Source organism: Abrus precatorius, unplaced genomic scaffold, assembly GCF_003935025.1.
Source record: "Abrus precatorius isolate BTA unplaced genomic scaffold, Abrus_2018 Scaffold10, whole genome shotgun sequence".
Taxonomy (NCBI): domain Eukaryota; kingdom Viridiplantae; phylum Streptophyta; class Magnoliopsida; order Fabales; family Fabaceae; genus Abrus; species Abrus precatorius.
In genome coordinates this window covers 26,374,341-26,401,498 of record NW_020874292.1, presented here as the reverse complement: position 1 = coordinate 26,401,498, position 27,158 = coordinate 26,374,341, and the positions used below count along the sequence as shown (strand labels likewise).

At 28.5% G+C, this 27,158-nt stretch overlaps 4 protein-coding genes across 5 annotated transcripts; 2 read left to right on the top strand and 2 right to left on the bottom strand.

The window, feature by feature from the left end:
- Positions 1–750: 750 nt before the first annotated feature.
- LOC113874649 (divinyl chlorophyllide a 8-vinyl-reductase, chloroplastic) lies at positions 751–2,462 on the top strand. Its single transcript, XM_027512867.1, has one exon. The coding sequence runs from the start codon at positions 914–916 to the stop codon at positions 2,168–2,170; it is 1,257 nt and encodes a 418-aa protein (XP_027368668.1). The 5' UTR covers positions 751–913; the 3' UTR covers positions 2,171–2,462.
- A 1,584-nt stretch (positions 2,463–4,046) lies between these two features.
- On the bottom strand, positions 4,047–5,941 carry LOC113874660 (CASP-like protein 1D1). The gene is made up of 3 exons (XM_027512875.1): positions 5,724–5,941; positions 4,558–4,684; positions 4,047–4,272 (listed from the first exon to the last, which is right to left on the bottom strand). The coding sequence occupies exons 1-3, from the start codon at positions 5,939–5,941 to the stop codon at positions 4,048–4,050; spliced, it is 570 nt and encodes a 189-aa protein (XP_027368676.1). The 3' UTR covers position 4,047.
- Positions 5,942–16,273: 10,332 nt separating this feature from the next.
- LOC113852143 (CASP-like protein 1E2) lies at positions 16,274–19,919 on the top strand. Its single transcript, XM_027482391.1, has 2 exons — positions 16,274–16,512; positions 19,580–19,919. The coding sequence occupies exons 1-2, from the start codon at positions 16,274–16,276 to the stop codon at positions 19,917–19,919; spliced, it is 579 nt and encodes a 192-aa protein (XP_027338192.1).
- A 1,139-nt stretch (positions 19,920–21,058) lies between these two features.
- On the bottom strand, positions 21,059–25,049 carry LOC113873654 (E3 ubiquitin-protein ligase MIEL1). Of its 2 annotated transcripts, XM_027511874.1 has the most exons (12): positions 24,911–25,049; positions 24,750–24,837; positions 24,592–24,648; positions 24,456–24,488; positions 24,300–24,377; positions 23,922–23,965; positions 23,794–23,834; positions 22,362–22,444; positions 22,153–22,244; positions 21,992–22,061; positions 21,828–21,869; positions 21,059–21,479 (listed from the first exon to the last, which is right to left on the bottom strand). In XM_027511874.1, the coding sequence occupies exons 1-12, from the start codon at positions 24,958–24,960 to the stop codon at positions 21,354–21,356; spliced, it is 804 nt and encodes a 267-aa protein (XP_027367675.1). In that variant the 5' UTR covers positions 24,961–25,049; the 3' UTR covers positions 21,059–21,353. The 2 variants fall into 2 exon arrangements, with proteins under 2 accessions (XP_027367675.1, XP_027367685.1); XM_027511884.1 differs by lacking the exon at positions 24,456–24,488 and having other exon boundaries at positions 24,911–25,030.
- Between the last annotated feature and the right edge of the window lie 2,109 nt (positions 25,050–27,158).

The following is a 27,158-nucleotide window of genomic DNA, read 5'->3' as shown; positions in this document are numbered from 1 at the left end:
TTAAATATAAACCAAGCTGGGTTAACCTATTTTTTGGCTAATCATAAACAAATTGGTTTATTTTACACCTCCAACCATAATCTTGCTTAATGTCTATATTTAGTTTCAAAAGATGCATGAACTTTTCTTATATTCCTTAGTTAAAATATTATCTATATGCTAGCAAATCCTACTAACTATTAATCCATTTTTTTAAAACATACACTTTTTTTGATAAAATACATAAATCGTATATAACATATAAAACTTTTATGAAATAAAAAAAAACATCATATGTAGAAAAGATTAAGACACTATTGAAAAAGATAGATGTTGTGATCCAATAAAAAAAGACAAACAAAGACAACAAAAAAATTACATAAATTTATTAAAATAATTTTTTTAATTAATAATATTTTTAAAATATAACTTTTAACTGAGTTTAACATTATCGTGTAATTTATGTAACTAACCTAAATTAATGACATAAAACGTGATTGTCTCATTGAAAAAACTTGATTGATTTTGTAAAAAAAAATAATGATAAGTTACCCTTAGATAAATAGACTTACTCTATTTATATTAAAAATTAAAAATTTATATTAAATTGATAGTTTCTGTATAAAATTACACTAAATAGGCAGAAAAGGCGATATTTCACAAAGTTGCACTCCAATCATATGGAACAGTGGATGCAACCTGGAACCCCACGTCATCTTATCGCCACCATCCATTTGGATTCCCCTCTCTAACAGGTTCCACTTCATTACCAACTTAACGAGAAACCAGCATGTCTTTCCCCTGTCCCTCATTCTCCACCTCACAATTCCCTTCTTTCTATTTTACACTCTTTTTCTGCTTCTCAATCTAACTGTGATCTCCTCACAATCTAAAACACCATCTTCTGCATAATTTCTCAAGAAGCACTGCCAAAATGTCACTTTGTTATTCTTCCAATTTCATCTCACTCAACCAGCAGAAGCTTTCCTTAAGTTTCTCTTCACACTCTTCTCATTTCATCAACCTATTCCGGGTAAGCTCAATTCCTTATGCTCTACCTTCTTGGCCTGCAAAATCTTATGAATCCATGAAATTTAGCACAGAAAGATTGAAACTTTTTGCTTCCCTGACACCATCTCAAGCTGTTGAGAGCACCTCATCTACATTTAGAAAGAGGGACCCAAAAGATGTTAACGTTTTGGTGGTGGGTTCAACTGGGTATATTGGAAAGTTTGTGGTGAAAGAGTTGGTTAAAAGAGGGTTTAACATCACAGCCATTGCCAGAGAGAGGAGTGGAATTAAGGGTAGCAATGACAAGGATCAAACCTTGGCTCAGTTAAGAGGGGCCAATGTGTGCTTCTCAGATGTGACCAATTTGGATGCTTTGGAAGAATCTTTGAATAGTTTTGGGGCTTCGTTTGATGTTGTGGTGTCATGCCTTGCCAGTAGAAATGGAGGGGTGAAGGACTCATGGAAGATTGATTATGAGGCAACAAAGAATAGCCTTGTTGCTGGTAGGAAACTTGGAGCTTCTCATTTTGTGTTGCTTTCAGCAATATGTGTGCAAAAGCCTCTTCTTGAATTTCAGCGTGCCAAGTTGAAATTTGAGGCTGAGCTAATCAAGGAGGCTGAGGATGATGGCTTCACTTATAGCATTGTGAGGCCAACAGCATTTTTTAAGAGCTTGGGTGGTCAGGTTGAGTTGGTGAAAGATGGGAAGCCTTATGTGATGTTTGGAGATGGAAAGTTGTGTGCTTGTAAGCCCATAAGTGAGCAAGATTTGGCTTCTTTCATTGTGGATTGTGTGCTGAGTGAGGATAAAATTAACAAGATCTTACCAATTGGAGGGCCAGGGAAGTCATTGACACCGTTGGAACAAGGGGAAATGCTGTTTAAACTTTTGGGGAAAGAGCCTAAGTTCTTGAAAGTTCCAATAGGGATTATGGATTTTGTCATCGGGGTTCTTGACTTTATGGTTAAGATATTTCCTTCACTGGAAGATGCTGCTGAGTTTGGAAAAATTGGAAGGTATTATGCGGCCGAAAGTATGTTGCTTTTGGATCCTGAGACTGGAGAGTATAGTGCTGAGAAGACACCTAGCTATGGGAATGATACATTAGAAGAGTTTTTTGCCAGGGTTCTTAGGGAAGGGATGGCTGGTCAGGAGCTAGGTGAGCAAACGATATTTTAAGATGGTTGTGTTTAAATATGTATGAATCCAATAGGTCAAATAGAGCAACCAGTTTTGTTTCTGGAAATGCATGTGTTCAACAGAGTCACTGTAACATTTACACTAAGTAAAGACATTGTTGAAAGAAATTCAAGTCTCTGGAAATAAATTATTGAGGATTCATTTTTCAATTTCGTACCACTGTCATTCCCCTGTTAAATTGCTTATTGGCAGCTGGCAGCTGAAAAAGAAATGGAAGAATGTATAAGAGTGTATTGTTGATATTTTCTTGAATATACTATTCCATAAATTTTCACAGGCCTAGTTTCCATTGTAAACTGGTTACTCAAAATGAGAACATATTCAGATTATTCCGAATAAAACATCTCGTAGAGCTAAATGTGCCAACTTGACCTACTAAGTTCATAAACCGTAAGGAAGGCATTCTTAACCTTTTTGACACCCAGACAAAATAGGAGATTAGGACCCTTTAAAAAAATTATAAAATATAATAAATAAAATAAAAGTATATATTAATAATTTTATTAAAATAATACGTTTTTTTTAAGTGGCTATAATTTTTTCTAATAAAATTATAAAAAAATATTTTTCATTCAAACAACTTCTATGTTATAATTAACTACAAAAATACAAAAAATCATAAAAAAATAAGTTCTAAAAGCTTTCTTAGATGTAAAATCATTAATGATAACATTAACATTAATATTTTTAAAAAATTCTTTATTGATTGATAAAATTGTGAGACCATTCAACGGTTCTTGTGACATTGATGACTTTAGGTAAGTTTTGATTAACTTTAATTCTAAAAAACTTCTTTCAGTTGATGATATAATCACTGGGACCGTAAAATAAATTCTATAAGTGATTAAAACATTTAAATAATAATCTGCAGATTTGACAAACTCAATAACTGTTTAATTTTTTAGGAAAAATTAAAATTCTCCATGAGCTTTAATGTTAAGAATAGTAAAATTTTAGAATTAAATGAAGTTTTGAGTTTACAGAAATCAATGAGTCGAACGTTTATAGCAAGTGAGATGCGAGGAATTAAAAGGTCTTTTTTATTTTTTCTAACTGCAAATTATAAGAGCTGAAATTTTTTTTCAAGTAAAAGTATAATACAATTTTTACTTTGGGCTCTCTTTTAAGCTTGGGCCTTAGGCTCGCACCTCTAAACTATCCTCAAAACTGGACATGAAACATTCCCTATCTTCTTCAATATCAATCTTTGTTTAAGTAGTGTTAGCCGATTCTCAAAACTGGACATGAAACATTCCCTATCTTCTTCAATATCAATCTTTGTTTAAGTAGTGTTAGCCGATTTAGGAGTGCTCTTCCTGGGCAAATGCTCTCGAACCATACTTCCCAAAGGAAGGTAGGGGTGGTAGAATTTGCACAAAATATAACGTATTAATCATATAACTTATCCTGATTACATAATTAAAAGTGTTTTTTTTTTAATTTTTGATAGAACCGTGTAATTACAGAATAATTTTCAACATGAGTAGAATGCAAATAGAACTGGGTTCCATGGAGGACATCGTTTACACATGAGAAATACCAGGAACACATTACCTGACGCATATTTTTCAATATACTCTTTATTATTAGATGAAATTCCCATGTTAAGCTCACTTTAGTAAGCTTACATCATTTAGATCCACATGGATTTCATCCAACCATAAAGAATGTGTATCAAATTCTGTGTTGCTAACATTTCTCATTATATATAGTCAACACCTCTAAAGAAACACTCATAAAAACAGAAGTTATTCATGTCAATCTATGAATATTAACTTGACACACTGAATGATTTTGTGAACGATGCGACTCTAGTTGAGTTCATGTGTGTGCTGAATGATCCATATTGCTTCCATTTATTTGGGGACCCAATTGTGAATGGTGAAAGCTGAAAGCCAGACGAGCAAGACAGTTACAATGCTTCCAAACAAAGCCACTGCTATGGAGCCAGCAAGGTGCCTGCAGAACTTGTCATAGACATTGCAAACTTTGATCCAACCCACATGGTCGTTGCCCTTTAATCCAAGATATGCTATACTCCCAGCTGCTCCTGTTGCTGAGGCTGTTATCCCCAATATCAGCTGCATAAAGTCATGGTAAATAATATATCATAAGTTGCTTTGATATATAAAGCACGAAAGTTGAGAAGAGAAGATGAATAACAAGGTGGAAGGAAAGGATAATTGATGAAGGATCTTGCTAACGAGCACCCTTGGTTAAAGAATCGATAAACTTTTTATTTAAAATCACATTAGGATGCATTGAAAATCAGGTAAGTGCACTATTACATTTTTCAATAGAACAATTATATATTTCTTGATCAGTGTCCTAAGGATACTTGTTAGCATTTTCTATTGATTAATTACCGCATCCCAGAAAAGAAAGTGGAGGAGGAACTTCAATTTGAATTCTGGCTTCTGGATGACAGAGATTGATGCAAGGGCTGAAATGAGAGCATAAAGGCCAGAAACACTGAATGCAGCCACAAAATATCTGCATGCATATCATATTATATGTGAAGTTAAAATTCTTAACAAGTGATATTAAGAGGATCGATTTGACAAGGAAAAAGGAACCAACGAGAATGAGGCTTTAAAACAACAGCGTTGTTATCTTAAGACTGATTTTTTTTGGTAATGTAAGATGGAAACAAAAACGAAAAAACAGAAAAATAAAATTACATCCTTAGGAACAAGGTTCCTGCCTCATGTGGTTGAAGAAGTAAAAATAACTCAGCAGGAATAGTTTCCACCATCTTCATGGCACTACCACAACAAGGTCCTAACTTAGACTGATTTTAAGCATATAGAAGTGTTTAATTTTTATTGAAAAAAGTATCATTATATTATAAATATATAAGTGCAATAAATATTTCTTTTAACAAAAACTTATTACTAATAAATCTTAAAGTTAACTCTGAACATTTATGTTATATTTTTCTTATAGTAAATGTACGTGAACAAAAAAAATACTTGAGGAGCATGACATCAGGAATATAGAACAGAGGGAAACAAAGTATACACCAAGAAAGAAAAAAGAATTTTGGCCTATGCAGTAGCACAGCCGTCATGGATTTTACCTTTACTTGCAAAGCAATTAATGGAATCATGCTGGTAAAATATAACCAAAGAAAGGCCAGCACATTACATCCTTGATTTTTTAGAGTAGTCAAGCTAAGAGGTAAATTTCAAAGGGATTTTCACATGGCAGGAAGAAGAAGAAATACTATGTTCAATACTTCTACATCCCTAATTAGATCTCAGAAAACATAATCACTAAAGGAAAAAAAAAAAAGAATTGAAAGCAGTTAAAGGAAAATTTTTATCAGCAGGCTTCATAATCATAGTGATTTTCCACATTTTCACCCTTGATTCTTCTTTGTATCAAGATATCTTAATTCATACTGCAACTGAACAAATATAGAGAAGCAAAAGGCAAAAATTGAGAGTTAGCAGTTTTGCCAGAAAATAGAAAGAAGAGAATTGCAGTAAACGTAGTAAATCTGCAAATAATTTGAATGATTCTATCTTACACAAAAGCTGGTGAGTATTTGAACTTTACTGGATGTGGCTCAAGCGTATTTTGGAAAAGCACTACCTCTGTTTGATCACTAGAGACAATCACTGCAATCACCACCACTGATGCCGCCAACAACACAAATCTGAGGATCACATCAAATTTAAAGTAATCCACGGCGGCCGGAGGTGGTGGAGTTGAAGATGATTTGTACTCAGTATCTGTAGAAGCCATGAATGAAGTCTTTTGCAAGGTAGCTAGTGAATTTGATTTGAACGGATGGTTCTAGTACTAGACTTAGTGGGACTAGCAAGTTGCAAGATACAGATAGTTAAGCAGTAATCTATTTGCTTATTCTATACTAATAGTTGGATTTGAACTTTGTGGGGGGCTAATTGAACCAAAAAAGATGTAAAAACAAATTAATTGGAGTTCCCTGCCGGTTAAGTTATCTGGTTTCAACAGTTTCATGTGTCATATTGCTAATGACCTATATTGTACCTTAGAATTTTGGATATGCCTTGGCTCAAGGTTCTCACTGAAGACATTTTTTGTCAGCTCAATTACTTAGCCGTTATTGGATTCTGATTATTGTATTTAGTTATTGCATGGTTATTACAAGTTGTGTAACAAGATGTCACTGTGTTACAAGACCAGGAGGAGAGACATGTATATAATTGTTACTAGTGTTAAATCCGTCACTAAGCTATGGTCCTATAATAGTCTCTTGTAATTATTTTCTTGCTCAATTTGTTGTTGACTTGAGGTTGGCCACTAATAGATTAAATGGTACTATATTTTTTAATATAATATAACGGCTAATAAAATAATAAATTATAATCTGTAAATAAAAAATTTAGATCAAATATAAGAGTTTTTAGATTTACACTTGTATAAAAAAATCCTCTTTAGTATATATATATATAACAATCATTACATGGTTTTTGTCCTCTTTATCATTTGTACAATATTGATAAGATATATAATTGAATAAATAGATATTTAAGAATGATATGGTAGAGGAGAAAATGAAGAGATAAAAAGAAGCTAATATTATAAATGCGTGTCTAGACACAATGAGTTTCATATGTCTTATGCATAGACAAATTTATTCTCTTTATTTTTCTGGCCGCATTTTAGTGTGTATGTTTGTGTTGCTTTGTTTCATAGTAAATTCTTTGGTATCGTTAAAAGAATTTAGGGCACTGTACATGAAAAATTTAACAAATAATATTTAAACACGTGTTTTAATAATAAATTTATTTAATAATAAATTATTATATTTATTATATTTAAATAAGTTGAAGAGTGATTAAGTCTTCGAATAGGATTAGATCTAATTAAAATTAAATAAACTAAAAATAAAAAATAAAATAATGATATTATATTAATATATTTTTAGTTTTATTATTATTAATATTTAATTATTATATTAATATATTATGTTATAATTTTTTTATTTATAATAAATAGAAATTATATTTTATTTGAAACTAAAATATTTATAGACATGTTTAAATAATACATTTATTTAATAATAAATTATTATATTTGTTATATTTAAACAAGTTAGAGAGTGATTAAGTTTTTAGACAAAAATAAAATGCAATCAAAACAAAATAAACTAAAATTAAAAAATATATATTATATTAATATATTTTTTATATTATTAATTCTGTTATTATTAATATTCAATTATTTAATTATTCTATTAATATATTATATTATATTTATTTTTATTTATAATAAATAAAAATTACTTAAATATAAATTATATTTTATTTAAAATTAAAAATTTATAAAAAATGATAAAAAAATAAAATAAGAAATTAAATATAATATATATATATATATATATATATATATGACTATGTAGCAAATAATATAAATAATATAACTTTAAATAAATTATATATAATAAAAAAATTAACTTGACATGTGTCTTTTTTTTATTGGTATAAATTTTTTGGATACGGTATCTTAAATTTTTTTTAGAGTACCACACATCTTGTTTTGTTTACTTTTTGTTTACTCAACGTTAATTATGATTAAAAATTAGTAGAAAATGAGATGGTTTCTTCTCATTTCAACTTTCGTAATTCCAATTGAAATAAAAGTTGCCAGCGTAAGTATTAAAAAAATTTTTGAAACATGAATCATGTTAACAATTTCCGTGTAAATTTGATTCAATGTTTGACAAAAATTAAAGGAAATATGTTATAGTCAAATAATATTGTGTGATCTTTACGTAAAAGAATGACTTTTGAAAGAAAAAATAAATATTATAAGTTGATTTTAAAATTATAAAATAAATGCAAGTAACTTCTTCAACCTTACAATTACTTTTGGACTTGAATAATGAAGATGAACAAAAGAAATAATGAGTATTCACATCTTTTCTTAATAGACTTGTCAATTAAGCGCTTAGTCCATGACTCATGTCACATATCACAACCCTATTTTTTTAGTTCATAATATTGCAAGAGCTTTTAAGCCTCCACCCACAAATAAGGCTCATCCATGGATCAACCTACAAATAAAAAGTGCAATTATTCAAATATGCATTGTATTTTGAAATTTGTAAATCTTGCCATGTTTTTAAAACTCATATTCTTAATAATTTATAATAAATGATATTTTTGGATTTTTAATTTTATGATTAAAAGAAAAGATAATTAATATAGTAAGTTGAATTGTGTTAAATTTGTTTACCGAATATTATACTGGAGGTTACAACTAAAGAGTGAAAAGTTTTATTGAAAATTTTTCTCTTTAAATTATTTATATTGATTTTAAAATTGTAAATATATTACATCATAATTAAAATATAAAAATTAATAAAAAATGAAATAATGACAAAAAAATAAAATAAAAATTATACTAAAAGGTAGATGGAGTTTGAGAAAAAGAAATATTTGAGAGAAAAAAATTCAGAAAAATAAAAAAATATAGAGAGAGAACACAATTTTGAAAAGAGAGAGAAAGAACAAAGTTATTTAATTTTTCTCTCACCAAAAGTTTATTTTTTTCTGAAAATCTCTCTTTAAAAATCATTTCTCTCTCTAACTTATTTATCTTTCTCTTTTCTCTCTTTAATTTATTTTCTATTATAAATTTTTTCTTTGTCTTAATACTTTATTCTCTATAAATTTTCTCTCTCTGATTTTTAAAGAGAGAGAAAAGAAGATAAAAATAAATTAATTGGAGAGAAAAAAAAAACTGAGAGGAAAATAGACAATTTGAGAGATAAAGAAAAAACAGGGAGAGGATTAAGGAAAAATAAGATGAGAAAAATAGTTTATATAAAAGAATTAAAATATAGAGAGAATTTAAAATGAGAGAGATAATTTAAAAAACAATTAAAAGAGGACAGGTTTTTTTTTGTAATAAAACAAAAAAAAAATAGAGATAGAGAAACAATTTATAGAGAGGAAGAAAAAAAAAGAGAAAGAAAATTTCAATAAGAAATAATAATTCAGAGAGAAAATATTAAAATTAATTAAATAGGCTTTAGAGTTAGCCAATCAACCCATAGAGTGCGATAACCCGTTGGATGAGCATAGTTGAATCATTTGAATGTTAATAAGTTATTTTTAAAATTTTAAAACTGTAGGTTGGCCCAAGCTCATAAGGTTTAATGGCTTTTTAGTTCTCTGAACTTTATATGGGTGAACTTTTAGGGCAGTAGATTATTTTAACCCTAACCCAAATAGATTAAGATTGTGTTGAATTAAATGAACCAATTTGACATGTCTATTTCTTTACTGTTTTGATGAAAATTTGAATGCTACTTCAAATTTAGTGCTCTCCATGGAAAGCATTAAAGACTAAGTAACAATGGATAACTATGTTGACTCTACTTGTGTTATGCTCTCACACCTTCCACTTCTGTTCGAAAATAACTTAGGAAAACGATGTAAAATGTGTTAACATATTTTAAAATTTTAGTGTTATTGGGATGTGCATTGTTAAATTAAGCTGGTCAATTTAGACTCAAAGACATTATATTCACTTGTGGACTCCAATAAAAATGAGTGTGGCTAGTCCACGTTCCACTAATTCTAGTTGTTTTATAGTTCTTCCCCTTTTGGTTGTGTATAGTAGAAGGTTTTTTTTTTCTTCCTTTTTTAAAGAAATAATTGAAAAACCATTTTGTTTTATCTTTTATCTAATCCCTCTATTTTGAAATTATTTGACCCATCAAGAAAGAGTCCAATAGTAAATGTAATTCCAAATTTGCTAATCTTGATCAACTTTCAGTTTGGATTATTATAAAACATAACACCCTTTCCTACATTATTCGTAGACTTTCAAAAGCAAAATGAACCTTCATGAAATCAAAGGTTGTGTTTACGGATCAATAATGATCATTTACGTACTAACCAACTTATCCTTGTGAACGAGTGATTTCAACTAGGGCATAGCTAGAAATTATTTTTTTTGGAGTGGCTAAATAGATAAAATATTATCAAACTAATTAAGTTAAGTAAATAAGTTTAGTTGCATTTTTTTCTTTGTTAACCTCAGTTATGCTTAAATCTATGCATAAAAAATTATTAAAAAAACACATTTATTATATTAAAATTATAAAATTTTAATGAATACTTATTTTTAATAAAATATTACTATTACTAGTTGTCTAAATTTAATACTAAAAGCTTAGGTTAACAATTTTTTCCCTATCTTCCTTATAAGATTGATGTGAAGTTTTTGTTGCTTAATAATCTTTTATTCAAATTTAGTCTTCTATTTTTTTTTTATGAATAGTCCTTTAATTATTACAATCAAATTCTCAACTTTTTTTTTACCCAAAACTCTCACATTCTTATTTTTTATTCAAAAAAAAATAAAGATTTAGGTCATGTTTGATATAGAAAATAATTTAAAGGATTCTCAAGTAAGAAAATTGAATGCATTTATATAGTATGCGATGTTAAGATTTTAAAGATGATAAACATTTAATTTTTCTGATTTTAGGCAAAATGTAATGTTTTGATTGGTATGTCTTAAGTAGGAAAGAGTTTAACATAATTTAATTAGCTTAATTCATGTGAATTTTAAAAGGAAAATAAGAATTAAAAACTTTTAAAAAGGAAAATCAATAGAAGGTCGACAATCATTTCATGGCTACAAGTCGATCATTTATTTTACACATGCATGGTGATGGACAAGAAGGACGATGACAAGGGATTTTTTTTCTTTCTTTCTTTTTAGCGTTTTACTTGTTGAAAATTTACTTTGAAATGCTTCGCATGGTATTTGAAGTTAGGTTCATTATCTATTTGGTTTCCATCACCTATTACAGGACTTAGCTTCCAGTAACATGATGCTCATAGTCAAAGGTGTACTTAATTTAATCATGAATTTTGGATTTTGTTGGCTAAATTCAAGTGCTCAATCATGGATGTGCTCACTTCAGCCACACATAAAAATTATCTTCGTCTTTTTCTTCATGAATGGTGATGCATCAACGCATGTATACTATAAAGTGAGAAAAGTGCGATGTTGATTAAAATTAATTTTTTTGGTAAAATGGTGGTGACCTCTAGAATGAAACTTCTAATGGATCACGCACTAATTGTTAAGATCATATAAGATTATTACTGTTAATTTATACCTACAGCTTTGTAGTTATTTTGAATATGAAATTGTTGTCAAAGCTGATTAATTAGATGTACATATGATCGATGAGTAAGTAAATAATTTAAACAACCATATAGGTAAGTAAAAATATTGGTATGCATAATAAACACTGTCACTCAGTTTGGGTAAATTATTAAAGAAATTCTTATAAAAGAACAGTATACAAAATAAATAAAATTTTTCTGTTAAAAATAACTTATTTCATTAAATTTTAGAGAAATTAAATGAAAAATATTTTTAAAAATTGAATTTTTTTTTTATTTTTAACTTATAAAATATGTTATATTCAATTTTATATTTTTTCTATAAAAATTTCTGCAAAATTTACCTAAATTGAATCTATATCATTAAGCATATTTTGGTTTTTTATTTTCTTTGGACTCCTGTGATGTTTCTTGAGAAATATTTTACAATTTACATCCTACCTCAAAAATGAAAAGTAAGAAAAAGATGTAATATTTTAATAACTAAATTAATAAATTGGTTATTTTACCTTTAATTCTGTTTTAACTTGATTTTATATTTTTTATTATTTTAGTGTAACTTATAAAACTATTTTAAATATTTTTTTAAAAGAAAATGTTAACTCTGTATTCTTCTCTTTAAACTCTAAGTAAAAATATAATATATTTATAATTTTTTTTCTTTTACTTCTCATATGTCTTCGCAGTCTATATTTTTCTCCTTTGAACTTTGTAAAAAAAAAAAATTCTTTATCTTTCTATTTTTTTTTCTTCATACGTTTTATTTACATCTCTTTTTCTCTGAACTATAATAATTTATTTTTTTTTTTCATTCTCTTACTCCCTCACTCATTCATAGTTCTATAACTCGTTTCTTATTCCCTTTAAATTTAAATTTTTCTTTTTTATTAGTTTTTCAATTGAATTATAAAAGAAGATAAAAAAGATATACAGGCAATGATTACAACATCAAAGATGGTATCTCATGTGTACTTGATATCACCTTTGTTGTCTTACTCTTCATCTTCTTCTATAACATACAAATTTTTTATTTTTATTGAAGTTCAAAGGGAGTGAAAAACATTGTGAATAGGGATAAGAGGAGGAAGAAAAAAGAAATTCTTTTTGTTAGAATTTAAAAGGAAAAAAAAGGTATAGATGAAAGGTAAAAGAAGGAAGAAAAATATGAAAAGAAACGAGAAAAAAAAAATTAGAGTTCAAAAAGAGAGAAAAATGGATCCTCAAGACGTAGATAAGAGATAAAAGAATGCAGAAAAAGAAAATAGAAGAAAAAAAATAATTGAAAAATTTGTTAAAATAAATTAAATTTTTTAAAAATATTTTTATAAATTAAAATATAAAAAAAATCAAAGTTTAATAAATCAATATACTAACTTAAGTCTATTTTAATTATGTTTAATAATTCTTTTCTGTTAGTGAACTCCCGACTGTATAATGAAAAAATTGAATTCCTACACTTTTATCATTGAAATCGTAGCTTTTAGATTATATATATATAAAAAGTTATTTTGGAATCCTTTGAAAAAATAGAGAAGTTAAGTTAAATATATTTTGTTTTTATAAGAAATTTTTTAAAATTATTCTTTATTTTGAAGTTATTTTAGATTAAGAAGTAAGGAAAGATAAAGGTTTATTTTATTAAAATTTTTGTTTGGAATTTTTTAAATGTCAGAAAAAGTTTTGATAAGCTCTTTTAAATTTATATTTTAAATTTTGTCAAATTAAAAGATTTTTTATTCTCGTTCGTTTTCCTTTCATTTCTTACTCTTTAAATCTTCTTTTTCTTTCTTCCTCTAGACTTCCAAACAACTTTAAATTTTTAGTTTGATATATTTTTTCTTTTTATTTCAAATCGTAAAATCTGAGAACATATCACTGTAAAATTTTTAATCTTAAAAGTTTATAAAATTACCAATCAATTTAACTTTAAATCTATTTTTTTTTAATTTTTTATGTTAATTATGAAAAAATATTTTAAAATAAACCAAAGTCCGGTAAAAGATTACCTAAATACTATCTTAATTAACTTTTTAACTGAGTTAAATTCAATACCAGTTATTTTAGTATATCATGAATAGACTATCTTAATCTGTAGTCAAAATATTTAATTGAAATAATGGCGTGGCAAATACAAAATGTTTTAATTTAATAGTCTACAGTTAAACTTAGCTAATTAAGAAAGTTAGTCCAAATTGATTAACAGCCAAAGTTTGAATGACTTGCTTTTAAATTGAGTCAAATATACTATGTCAGGTTTATTTAAGCACCTCAACTTACTACGTTAACGCTCCATTATGTGTAGTAAGAAATTATAGTATACAGGTAGCATCTCTTGCACCAACCTCTCTATGATATTTTGACGTCTGCACCAAGTTAAATTGACTATGCAAACATATTTCTATTCCTTCACTGTAAATTATTCACATCCAAGTTTTATATAAGGGATGTCATTAATTTACTACTATTACTATTTGTTTGAGTGTTAAGAGTGCTATATAGAAATATATCCTCACCATTTCTTATTCAAAATATATATCACCAACCTACTTTATTGACTTGAAGAAGGCATTAGGAGCTAGTTATAGGTTGAGCTCATTGAAAATCTACTAGATAAATAATATTACTTTCGTGATTAAAGAGTAAAAAATATTATTAAATTAAAACATTAATATATAACAAAATTGATTTGTATACAATCTATAACATTTTTAAAATTAAAAAAGTGTTTGTATAAACTATTGCAGAGCTATTTGAGATAACTAGTATATATATTATCCATGCTTCAACTTCAAAGTACTTGCTTATATAATTTTCTGCATGTTTTCGTTTCCTGTAAAACACCATCACTAGTTTTATATAATTATTAACACCGCGGCTTGTTCTATTGTTACATTGCATGCCTATAAAGTCATGCTCTTATGCACTATGCTTAAATTGGGAAGTTTGGATCATAAATGTTTCTAGATCTCTCTCCCTCGATCTCTCTGTCTTTATATCATTTAGAATCTAACATGAAATGTGTTAGATTAATGGATGACATCATGAGACTTCATCCACCAGAGTTCATGATCATAAATGCTTTTGATTATATTAGCAAAAAGAATAGGATTGCAATATTGTTTGTGTGGAAGAGCATATCTTCCCAGAGATTTGCTATCTGAATACTATGACACCGAATTTAATTTGTAGAGGTGAGACACTGACATGCATGTTTAGAGCTCCAGAAATTCCCCATTATTTTGTGCTTAATAAATTACTTTTATTAAAAAAATACATAAAAGTATTATAAAAAAAAGTTTTGTTAATCAGTTTTTAGGGTTGAATTTAAACAACTAATAATAGTAAATATTTATTTTTTAAAATATTTATTATACATTTATAACTTTAATATAATATATATGTATTTTTTTATAATTTATATATACTTAATCTCAGTCTTAAGGATTGATATTAAAAAAAATTAAAAAAATTATACTATTTTTAACAATTTGGTTTTCATTATTCTAAGAATATTGATCAGTTAGCATTTGTCATGTAAAATTAAGAAGAATGTAATTGGCACAGCTTGCAATTGCATTGTTGATCAGTTTTTCAATTAACAACAATGTTTTCATTATTTATTTTTATCATATAACTCATCTTACATACTTCTTTCTCTGCATCTCTCTCCTAATTTGTAAACAAATTTTATAAAATGAGTTAAACAAATACAATTTCTCCGAGGACTCACAACCGAGAGAAAGAGAAATTAAAGCAATGATAAACAGCGTAGCACACAGCAATAATCAAAACTTGCTGAATCGTAACTAGCCTTCCATTTACATCTGTCAACTTGCATAATCTTTCTACAAAAATATAAGTCAAAAGACACGCTATGAATTCAACTTGTCCAAACAACAAAAAGAAAAATAAGTACCCACTTAAATTGACCGGTTAATTGGTGGATCAATCTATTTAATAATAAACACTAAAAAATACAAATAAGAAGTGAATATAAGAAATGAAAATGATAAGTGGAAGTAAAGATTAAATAATAATAATAATAATAAAGTTTGAGTTTGGCCTAAAAAAATCAACTAGGAATCTATCCCACTCGATCTGCCACGAGTCGATTTATCTAGGAAGAGTCATGATGACAGTGAATCAATATACATTAACTCAACCAATAAAAAAATAAAAAATAACGGATTAAACAGATTCATACTCATTTTGCTTAGAGACCCAAGCAAAATCTTCCCTTCTTCGGGAGAATTAGTCACTAATTAGCACACATTCTTACGATATTCTTCATAAGGCTGTCTTCATAAGTATTGTACATTTTACATTAAACAATCTTGTCTATAGTGGGTTTATCTAAGTTACTTTGTGAGATACATAACTTTATTTTAAGTGAATTAACGAAATTTCTCTATAAATTTTATACAAATTTTAATATAATATTTCAATTTTATTAATCCGCTTAGCCTGATTTGTAAAACTAGTTAAAAGTTTATAACATGTAATTATAAATGAACTAAAATCTTATAGTCTATAATTAGTTAATTAAATTATAGTTGTTTGATAAAATCGTTATATAATTAAATAGAAAATGTTAAATGAACTACTTAAAATGTTTTTTTTATAAACTTACTTTTAAAAGTTATAGTTTATCCGTTAAAATTTATAAACTCTTTATTATTTGGTTTGCAAAATAACTTTATTAATTTCTTTCATACATAGCTTGGTGATTCCTCCATCCTAATTAACTTTCCAACAACAACTGGTGTCAGATGTGCATGCTTTTCCCCGCCTTAAATGCCATTCCACACAGACAGTATGGAGACAAGTTCGTTAACATTGCCAAGTTCTTTTGCCCACTAATTACTATATAAAAACCTTTCCTTTTGCAAACTCTTCATCTCAGCATCAACACAGTTTTGTGTGCTCCTTGGTTATTAGAATGGAGGGCGAGAGTAAGGGAAGTTTTAATGTGATGGAAGAGAGAAGAGAATTTGTGGTGCCAAAGTGTGGAACTTATGATTTGGTTCTAAGGCTTTTGGCCTTTGTACTAACACTTGTGGCTGCTGTAGTCATTGGGGCAGATAAGCAAACCACCATTGTTCCATTCAAGCTCGTCGATTCTATGTCGCCTTTCAATGTTTCTGTTACAGCTAAGTGGCATTACTTGTCTGCATTACTGTAAGTTCTCTTCTACAGTGTGCTTTTCATTAAGAAAATGTTTTTTGAATTACTTTTCAGAACAATTTTAGTTTTTTATATATATATTTTCATATACGTACATATAATATTAATTTTTAATAATTTAAATAACAGAATTATTCATTTATTTAAATGACAGCATTAGTGTAAGTTCTCTTCTACCTAGCTATTGGCTCTTGTATTCATATATAGGGAAATCAGAAAACCTATATCATATTAAGCCCCCATAAGTTAGCTGATCTTTGTCCACGTGGTGTTAATTATATGAAGGATTTTCCCTTGCTTTGAACACAGTTTTCTTAATTTATTTTCTAAAATATTAAAAATTAATCTTACACGTGTATTATATATTAATTTATTTTTCACTTATATTTGGTTTATATAAATATATAATTCAGATATAAATAAAATATCTTTAATTATCCTCACTGATTATTCAAAAATATTTTACTTTTATTATGAGGGAGATTTGAAAACATGGAATAGAACAAAAATTATAATGAAATGAAAAAGTCTTGTTATATATATTGTTGTTGGGTAACATGTGGTGGAATTAATGGTTTAAGTTGCTTTTGATTTTAGGAGATTTGAGTTATTTCATTTCTTAAAACTTATTTACAATGTAAGTCTCTTTTTTTTTCATAAGGCTTGACTTGATATGTTTAAAAACTTGACTTAGTCTAAAATTTTTTTAAATCATTACAAGTCTAAAATAATAATAAGAATAAGAATGTTATTATTATTTACATAAAAAATCAATTATTAAGTTTAAAAGTTTGTTTTTAAGAAAGTTTGACTCTTTTAATTTAAAACACTTTTAACATAACTTGAGTTACACCGTAAGTCCTCAAGCAACTTGAATGATTTCTATTCTCAATTTTGATAATGGTTAAAAGCTCATTAGTGTTGGTTTATTTTTAAATTGCTATTTTGGAGTAGCCAAAATATATAATGTACATATTTATCATTACACTAAGTAAAAAATGTTTTCTATACACCGAACACTGCAATTAAAATATAGGGGAACAGTTTTACAATAAAATTTACGTGTTTCATACATTAAAGAGGACCATAGTGGCTGTGGATGGAATCTTGTCATAAAAAATAATAATTTTCCAATCATTCGGCAAAAACAAGTTATCACCATAAATGCAGGCATTATACTCACCGTTGCCGATCTATTATTTCATCCAACCATGTTTATGTTATTATTGTGAATTTCTTTTTCTAGGATTAAAAATATTCCAATACCACATTATGAATAATTTTAAATCATGTTACCAAAATAACTATATATGCCGTAACAATCTTTCTAATTGTTAAATAATAATATGAAATGTTTTTATATTTTTAAAGTATTATATATATCTATATAAATATATTTGATCTATTTAATAAAAAAATTGTGTCAAATTTTGAGTCAGCAAAACTTACTTATTGAATTGTGAGCAAAGATTAGTTGTTATTTGGAAATTGATTTAAAATAAAATAAAATAAAATATTATTTGATGATAACTCTTGTTAAAAGTTTTTAAAGGTTAAGGAGAATTTTTAATAAATTCTCCAAAATCCATAAATGTATATTTTTTAAAAAAATTAAATAATTTTTTTAATCTTCTTTCTTTTTTTAGCTTAGCAAAGATGATTTTTGAACTTAAATAATTAGACAAAAAAAAAAAATATTAAGGTTAAAACTTTAAAACACGTGTTCTATAACACGTTTGTTTTAACTAATGTTATTAAGCTGTGAGCAAACTTATTTTTATCTTAAGTTATAAATGATTATTCTTCTTAAAAAAACAGAATGCACTGTGCATTTATGTAAAATATACACGCTCCTTTTATTACAACTTTTTATTTATGATTTTTTTTCGACGTAGGCATTATAGCATTAAAAGAACTGAAAATTGATAGCTCTACCTATGTTTATTTACGTTTTGTTATCTATTATTTTAAATATAATAACTAAAAAGTTATTAAAAACTAGTTGGTAACATGTGTTATATACAATATATAATAAAATCATTTGAAATATTTTTTAAAATTATTTTAATTTAACTTTATAACTATAAATAATATATATTTAAAATAATAAAGATTTAAGAAAATTACATTAGGTATTATAAATTTTAAAACAATTTTAATCTTAAAAATACATGTGATAACCGGTAAAAGAATAGTTTCACTTAATAAGTAGAGTAATCTCATTTGTAATATCAAAATTAAATATAATATTTGATATTATCAATAAATTTTTATGGTTTATTTTTATTTATTTATTTTTAAAAGTAGGACATAGATTAAGAAATATAATTAATATTTGCATTTATATGAAAACTGTGGGTCTAACTAATAAGAGTCTTGAACACATTAAATAAAAATTTAATACATAAAAAAATATGAAAATTATGGTGAAGGTGCATAAAAAATCAAAGTAAGAGTACATTGGCAACAATTTGTCATTGAAAAGAAAAGTCACTTTTAACATTTTAACTAATATATTAATAATACTTGTTAGCATTTTCTTGAAAAGAAATTAACTTTCTATATTATTACGTTCATTAGTATTTTTCTGTTATTTATAATAAGTGTATAAAATATGAAAACATTAAATAAAAATAATATACAACATTTGTCTTTCTTTAAAGTTAATTTTAAGCATATAAAAATAGTAAATTTTAATTAAAAATAAAATTTTATTAAATTTATTTTTTATTGTAAACACTTTTTTTTTAACTAATCCTATTTATTGAAAGTCAACTCTAAGAAATTATTTTAATAAAATAGTTAAAAAATAATAAATAATATTTTCTTAAACTTTTAAATAGATATGTAAATAAATAAAATGTTTAATTTTGGTGCACTAGTGTAAATATTTTTACATTGTCAATTAATTAAATACACTATAGATATGATTTTTATATTAACCATTACAAAATTATCAATTAAAATATTTAAATAAAATCCATAAATAAATAAATAAATAAATAAAAGGGAATACTTTTGACAGGATGACTAACATAAAATGAAATAATTGATGTACTAGGTATTTTGTGGTGGCAAATGCAATAGCATGTGCGTATGCAACAGTGTCTCTGCTGCTTACTCTTGCATATAGGCGTAAAAGCAAAGGTATGGGGACAATGATCACTGTACTTGACGCAACAATGGTAGCTTTGCTTTTCTCTAGCGACGGTGCTGCCATAGCGGTTGGTGTTCTTGGCTTGCAAGGAAACTCACATGTGCATTGGAACAAAGTTTGCAATGTTTTTGCAAATTTTTGTGACCAAGCTGCAGCTTCCCTTTTTATCTCACTTCTTGGATCAATAGCATTCCTTTTGCTCGTGGTTCTTCCTCATGTTATCACACCTAAGCCGACAGCCTAAGTTGCTTTGGATTATCAATTAGTTTCGTGTCACACAACCTTGTTATGTCTGAGAATTAATGTTGCTGCGGTGGCACCCCAAGTCATAGATTTAATCCTAATATGTGAGAGCTATTTATTCAGGAAAATGTGTGATTGGTTTGGATTGAAGCATAATAATGCACGCTATTGCTTATTAATTATTATACATGTATGCACGTTATTATACATCATAACTTTCTATATGCATGGTGGAACTCTTTATGTTTCGGTTTTCTCTCTCAAGTTGCATTTTAAGGGATTGAGAGGGGCATTTAATTCAAAGAAATTAAGTAGTTCAATATTTCGGCATATGAACCTTCACATTTGCTCAATAATCCCCCTCCAGCCCCCTTTAACAAGTTTTCTACACAACTCGTAGTAACAAGATGAAAAGAGATGTTGTTCTAACAAAGGCAGCCATCTAATCATATTCAAATGTCATTTTTACTCATTTAAATTTCATAATGATTATATATAAGTACAACTGCAGCCTGTTTTTGGGGGTGGTTGGGTAGAGGGAAGAGGAACAATGTCATTTTCTGACAAAAGCTTTCTAATTTAATTCCTTAATCAATGCCCTTAACATTTGTCTTTTATATTTCCATCTTCATGTCACTGACCAATACAAGTCAAACTAAGTCATTCTAAATTTACTATATACATATAGGTTGTTCTGCTGCTTCGTTTTTCATATGTTATGCCGGCATGTCCTTGTACCTGTTTCGAATGATTCGCTTTCTTACTGCTAAAAATTGTATATGTAAAACAGTACAAGGAGCATCCAAGATTCAAATGGCATCCATGTATCATAGTTCTCATAACCCACGTTTCTTGAAGAAAAAGAAGTGTCATACTCATATATAGCATTGCGTGCAGAAGCAGCAAAACTTTACCAGGTCAAGGAACCGTATGATCTCAAAAGTAAAACCACCAAAAGCTGCGTGGTTTAGATTATGCTGATAAACTTATGGCAGTGAGCAAAGGTGAAGGAGATTGTTCCGAAAGATAAATGGAATGGTATTTTCACATAAACACATTGGAACAAAAATATGAAGCAACATAATAAAACAATCACAAAGAATTCCTATGAAGGCGAGAACAGCATATGTCTGATTTATGCAAGGAAGAAATCAGTGAGTTTGTTTAATAGATTCAATGGAAATATCAATACAAATCTAGCAAACACAATTACCAGTAGCTCATGATGGGTAAACAGTTTTCCCTATATTACAGTATACACGTTTCTATCAGCCTAATGGCTCATAACAACACCACTAGTTCACTCCAAATGGTGGAGGAAGAATAACCTAAGAGAAGTTTCATTGCATAATACATCATTAATCTTGATGATGAATTAAATAAGGCTCTACAAGATTTGGTAACAAGATCTGTCTCCAGAACCGCAAGAATCTGGTCACTGAGGAAGAACAGGAGGAGCTATAGCACGAGTATTATATGAACTGCAATGACTACATTTATGTCCAATAATGTGGAAGTAAACTTCGGTTGTATCATTACAATCATTGCAGAGTATCCAAACCTGCAATGGATCTTGCTTAGTTTTCTGAAATCTTCTGATAGAACCATGATATATTATGTCATTGATGTAAAAAGCAGGATTCCTAAACATTTCAACCATCCTAAAATTATATAATTGAAGAGCATAACCAAACATTCAATAATCATTTTTTAGACAAAAAAAGTCAAACTCATCCACATTTTTCATTCCATATAAAATCTGCATGTTGTTCATTGCTCTACAAAAGGTGCATTCATACTTCAAAAGCACATTTCATGTCCAATCTTTAGGCTTTCGCAGAAGGAAATGAAATGGAGATAAATAAAGGTAGCATGTATTAACCAAAGATTTCTAAGAATAAAATTTTACCTTTCTATGCCGATAATCATCAGGCATGACAGTTGCTTCAATCTAATAAAGCATAAATAAATAAGTGAGAAATCATAATTGTAGCAGAACATATCTGCCAGTAATAATCTTGACCAAATAATTGCTCAGTATAAAAATCTAGACGTTATAATTTAACCAGCTACCTCTTCATCAATTCTCTTCCATGTCCTTGTCATGTCAATCACTGACTTGGAGCATATGGGACAACAGTATCTAAGCCATATACAAATTCAAGTTAATATTAAAGCAAAGATAACAAAGTTTTATATAGACCAAGGAACTCTCAAATAGTTAACATACTCACTTGTCACGCATTATCATCTCTTGGTAACATTCACAATGCATTGTGTGGCCACATTTCATAACAGTAGTGTCTTTCAATGAGTCAAAAAGGTACTACACCGACATAATGAAATCATATCAGAATACTCATGTTTCCAAAGGACAGAAAGCTAGAAATTATTCGTTAGATTGAAAACGGAGACAGAGAAAGGAAATGAATAAAGCACACACCTCATAACAAATGGGACAGTGATGTCTCATGGAGTTCTCCACACACAAATGATTATCGCGCAGACCAATTGAATAGCAAGACCCTGTCATTATTCACCAACTGATTTGTTAACAGAAAAAAAAAAATAGTTTATTTCAACAACTGATGTTATAAATTATTAGATGTACTGGATACTGGATAGGGAACTGCTCGGTCCTATATATAGGATAAGGAAACCGAGTACCTATTCGATCCAGTTTGGCCGAATACTTTTTGTTATGATTAGAAGGTAATTAATCCAATTAAGAGTAATAATCAGAACATTATTTACTTTAAAATAAAGGGCCAAGATTAAGGCTGACTCAGCAGACCTATTAGTCCATAACGATGCTTATAAAAGGAAGATAGGAAATACAGGTAAAGGGTTGACTTTTCATTATTAAAATAGTATTTATTACTCAGAACCGAATCCTGACTTCAACATCGGAGTGCCTTTTACATGTATCCTCCCTACATCAGCGACAATCAGAAAGACGTCACCGTTTTAGACTTAAGACTAGTGTTTCCATAACAGGAACATTAGATATGACTCCAGATTCTGGTAACAGAACAATCTATCATCGAGAAATTCAGCAGAAATTATATCCCAATTAAAACACACTGTTTATAAGACGCCATGGATCAAGAACTGACTTTCAAAAATATTCTTTTGGCAAACAAAACCCTGAATGCTTTGCATTTGAGGGGCCACTTTTGGCTACTCAAAATGAATTCCAAAGAGTTGTAATGATTAATGAGAACCAACAACAATCAAACCTTATCCCACTTAGTGAAATTGGTTACACTTACATGGAAAAAATGGGCAGCAAAACACTCTTCATACTTAGTGATCCAAATCAAACGGCAATGAGTTCCATTGCATTAGCAAGCACGTGAAATTAGAAATCACAAACAAATATAAAGCTAGGAAGTATAGGAACAATATGTAGGACTAAACCAGCATACACTAATAACAAACCAAGGTTCCATTCCATAGACAAAAAGTTGACTCTGAAAGCTATAAAAATAAAACAAATTAATACCTTAGAAAAAGAATCATAATAAATCAATGGTTACAGGAAAAATGGCAGGGTTAATTGATACACAGCAGTGCTCTTGATCTTCTGATGTCACTAGGAGGCTAATAGCATGTTTTTTTAATTCTTTCAGATCATGGAATATACACTTACCATGCAAACTACTGATTATTATTTAATTCTATCAAATATGAACTTCAGTACCTTAGAGAGATATATGAAGTGGTACTAAGTTCGAGAAATGCAAAGGAAGGAAAAAATTGAATCTGCTAACAATTCGAAACTAACAATGTGCAGCATAACTTAATTTGGAAAAAAAAATGGAATCTTATACTGAAGCAACGATAGATACAATATGGTGATGATTAATGCATACCGCACTTATTGCAGTGGAAAAAATTATCACGACCCCCAACTCTGTTTCCAAATAACACCAAAATTATTAGCATCTCATTAAGTTGGTTAACTTAAGGAAGGATTTACTCAAACACACAGCCAACACACCTGCAGATCCCACAATCATCACAATGAAACTGTTGTTTCCCCGTCTACATAATGGATAACCAATAGTCAGCATCAAATAGAAAACAATAAGATTTAACAGAGTCACAAGCCAGCATCAAAATTCAAATGTCAAATTCTCAGTCTAGTTCATCTCCACGATGTATGAAGAACCCAAGTAGTTCATTCATGTTTGGTTCAACTTATTTTGGAGAAATAATCGCTTATTTCTTTCAGTTTCTCGACTGAGCTTTTAAAAAATAAGTACAATTGTTTTTCTAAATTTAAGGCTTAAACTGAACCACACATGCTGAGTAATACAGTCATATTGAAGAGGCAAAATCTAATCAGATACTGCAGATTTATTCAGTGAACCATTACATCATCATCGAAGAATTTGCAAATGTTGCAGAAATATTCTCCCATTCTGACGCCACAGTTTGTGCAAACTTGAGCAACCTTCAAAAGAAACAATAAGAAAAAACCAGATATAAGATCATAACATAAATTCAAATCAAATTGGGAAAAGATACGCACTGGCTGCTCTGTGTCACAAACTGCACAAACAACCTGAAACAGCAAAAAATTGCAAAAACCATAATATCATCTCATGTTAATATGGAACAGTGCGGAAAATGAAATTCAAGGTGGAACATATAATAATTATTCTTACTTGTTGAACATCCTGGCGAACGAGTTCATGTCGATCAAAAGGGTTGGTAAGTACACTCTAATGAGGGTAATAACACATACCCATATCAGATAAAAGCAAAAAGACAAGATTTTTGAGGTGAAACACAGATAAAAACAAAGGGAGAGAAAAAGAAATACCGTTGCCTCGTTATGGCAATGACGACAGGAGTAAACCTCATTGCAGCATGGAGCTCGAATCCTGCATCTTCTCCTGTAATGCTTGCACCTACAAAAGGTCATCATCAAACCAAGGAATTGGAACCCCATGAAGGGCATGGAAGAATAAGAATAAGGGGTACCCATATCCCATCTTCCCAAAATCAAGACGTTCAAGGAAAGAGCCTTCCATGAGTTGTGGAAGAGAGAGGGAAGGAAGGGAGTTTCCTGAATTGGGAAGATTTCGTTGGAATTGGTTTATGTTGATCCACAAAGGGAAAGTATGAGGAAGTCATTATTATTATTACTATTATTATATAGTTTTTTACAAAAAATGATAATGAAATAGAATGTTATTGTTACCCACTTGGGAGGAGAGAGAAAGAAAGAGGATAAGGTGGTGGTGGGAATGGATTGGCATGGCAGAAGAGGGTGTGATGAATTTCAGCAATAATTAACAGACAGAGGTATGACCGTTGGATGAAGAATGAGATTTGAGATGTGACAGAAGCCCACCAACCGTCACAACTAAACCCTTCTGTTGTGTTGTGTTTCACTGTCTTCTAAGACAATTTAACTGAGCAGTTGTGGCAGTACCATGATATGTTGTTCCCAACTAAGGTCTGAAATGTGCCTGAATCCAAAGCTTTTCTTTTTCTATTGAGAAAATTCCAAAAGATGGCACTTTTTTTTCTTTCTTGAAAAAAATAGTTACCTTGATGTAAGGTATTGTCTATACGCTGCAGAGTAATGCGTATTATTTGACTACAAATTAAAATATATATATAAAAACTTAAAGAAATCCTTATAAAACAAGTAAGCGACTGAATTGTTTGGGTGGACTACGAATAATGTGATCCCACGTCATCATGACCCCACAAGATCTCAAGGGTCATTTGATCAATTATTCATTTATTAATTTTTTTAGGGAGAAAATAAAAATTACTATGGGTTCTGCCGTGTTTGTTTACTTGCTTATTGTTGGGCGTCGTGATCCACAAGCCATCACGGCAAGTTTATGATCAAGTAGCACCCCATCATGGATTTTTTTATTTATTTATCAAATTTTTATGTGTTATTAAGAACCCATACATTAAGAAATTTAAACTTATAATTTTTCATTAAAATTTATAACATTTAATGTTAATAATACATTAATTCTATAATATTTTTTAATAAAATTTTACTATACATTACTTTTTATTGTATGTCTTCAGACATATATTAAGAAATTGTTTATTTATTTGTTTAATTGTTCATTTGTTGAGAAACGTTGTGACATGGATTCTCTCTCTCTAATTTACTTTCTGGTTTGCACTCTGTTCCAATGGCTTTTTAGTTTATATCCTTTTCTGGTTTGAATAGAGGCAACCAATAATCCCTCTTTCAAAAATTTGGAACCCATCTTTATTATTATCAACAACTCCATTTTGTTTCTTTTCTCTTCCCAGTTGAGCCAAAGTCCCACACTCTGATGTATTAAGATAAATGGTTAAATAAAAAGTCAGTGAAATGAGCACTAAATGTTAATTCCTGCGTAATTATATTGTATTGTGAATGTTGAAAAAATTGCTTATGTTTGGAATGTTAAATAATGGCAAAATTACTTTAAAAATTTCATGAATTTTGATCTACTTTTATTTTCTAAACCCTATCCATTGGGTTTTGTTGATAATTGATTTTAATATAGAACTATAGAATAAAATAAAATAAAGTATAATTTAGGCAAGCTCTTGAAAAAGTACTTATAAGAAAAAAAATTAATATAAAAAGTGAATAACTTTTTTTATAAATTAAAAAATAATTTATATTTTCAAAATTTTGCATAAGTTAAAATAGAGAATTTCTAAAATATAGAGAAATATAAATTTATTCTATTATTTAATTGTTTTAATTTTAAATATTGGCTCTTTCCAATGAAAGGTTGAATGACTATTACATATGTCAATATTTTAAAAAAAAAATTCACTCGAGATTATTTAATTGTGCAACATGTACTACAGCACGGGTTTTGATATCAGTTCTTGTAAAATTGTTTGATTTGGTCACACCTTAAACCATATATCAATAAATATTGAAGATACCATGTGGTTTATTAGTAAAATAAATTTTTATAATAATTGGTACACATTTTTTATTTTATTTGTCTGATGTATCACTTGTCTTATCTCACGATTCTCTCTTTCTTTCAACCATGCACTGTACTCATGACAGAATGTGTCACCCAAATAATACCATTTCCACGTCCACATGAGTAATCATGCTGTATTACAAGCATCTCATCCCAAAATAATTTTGCATTGGAACTTGATCATAGATGAAATAATTAAAGTTTCCGCCCAAGTTCAATGCATGTATGAATGGATCCGCATACTATGCAGTTTTGAAAAA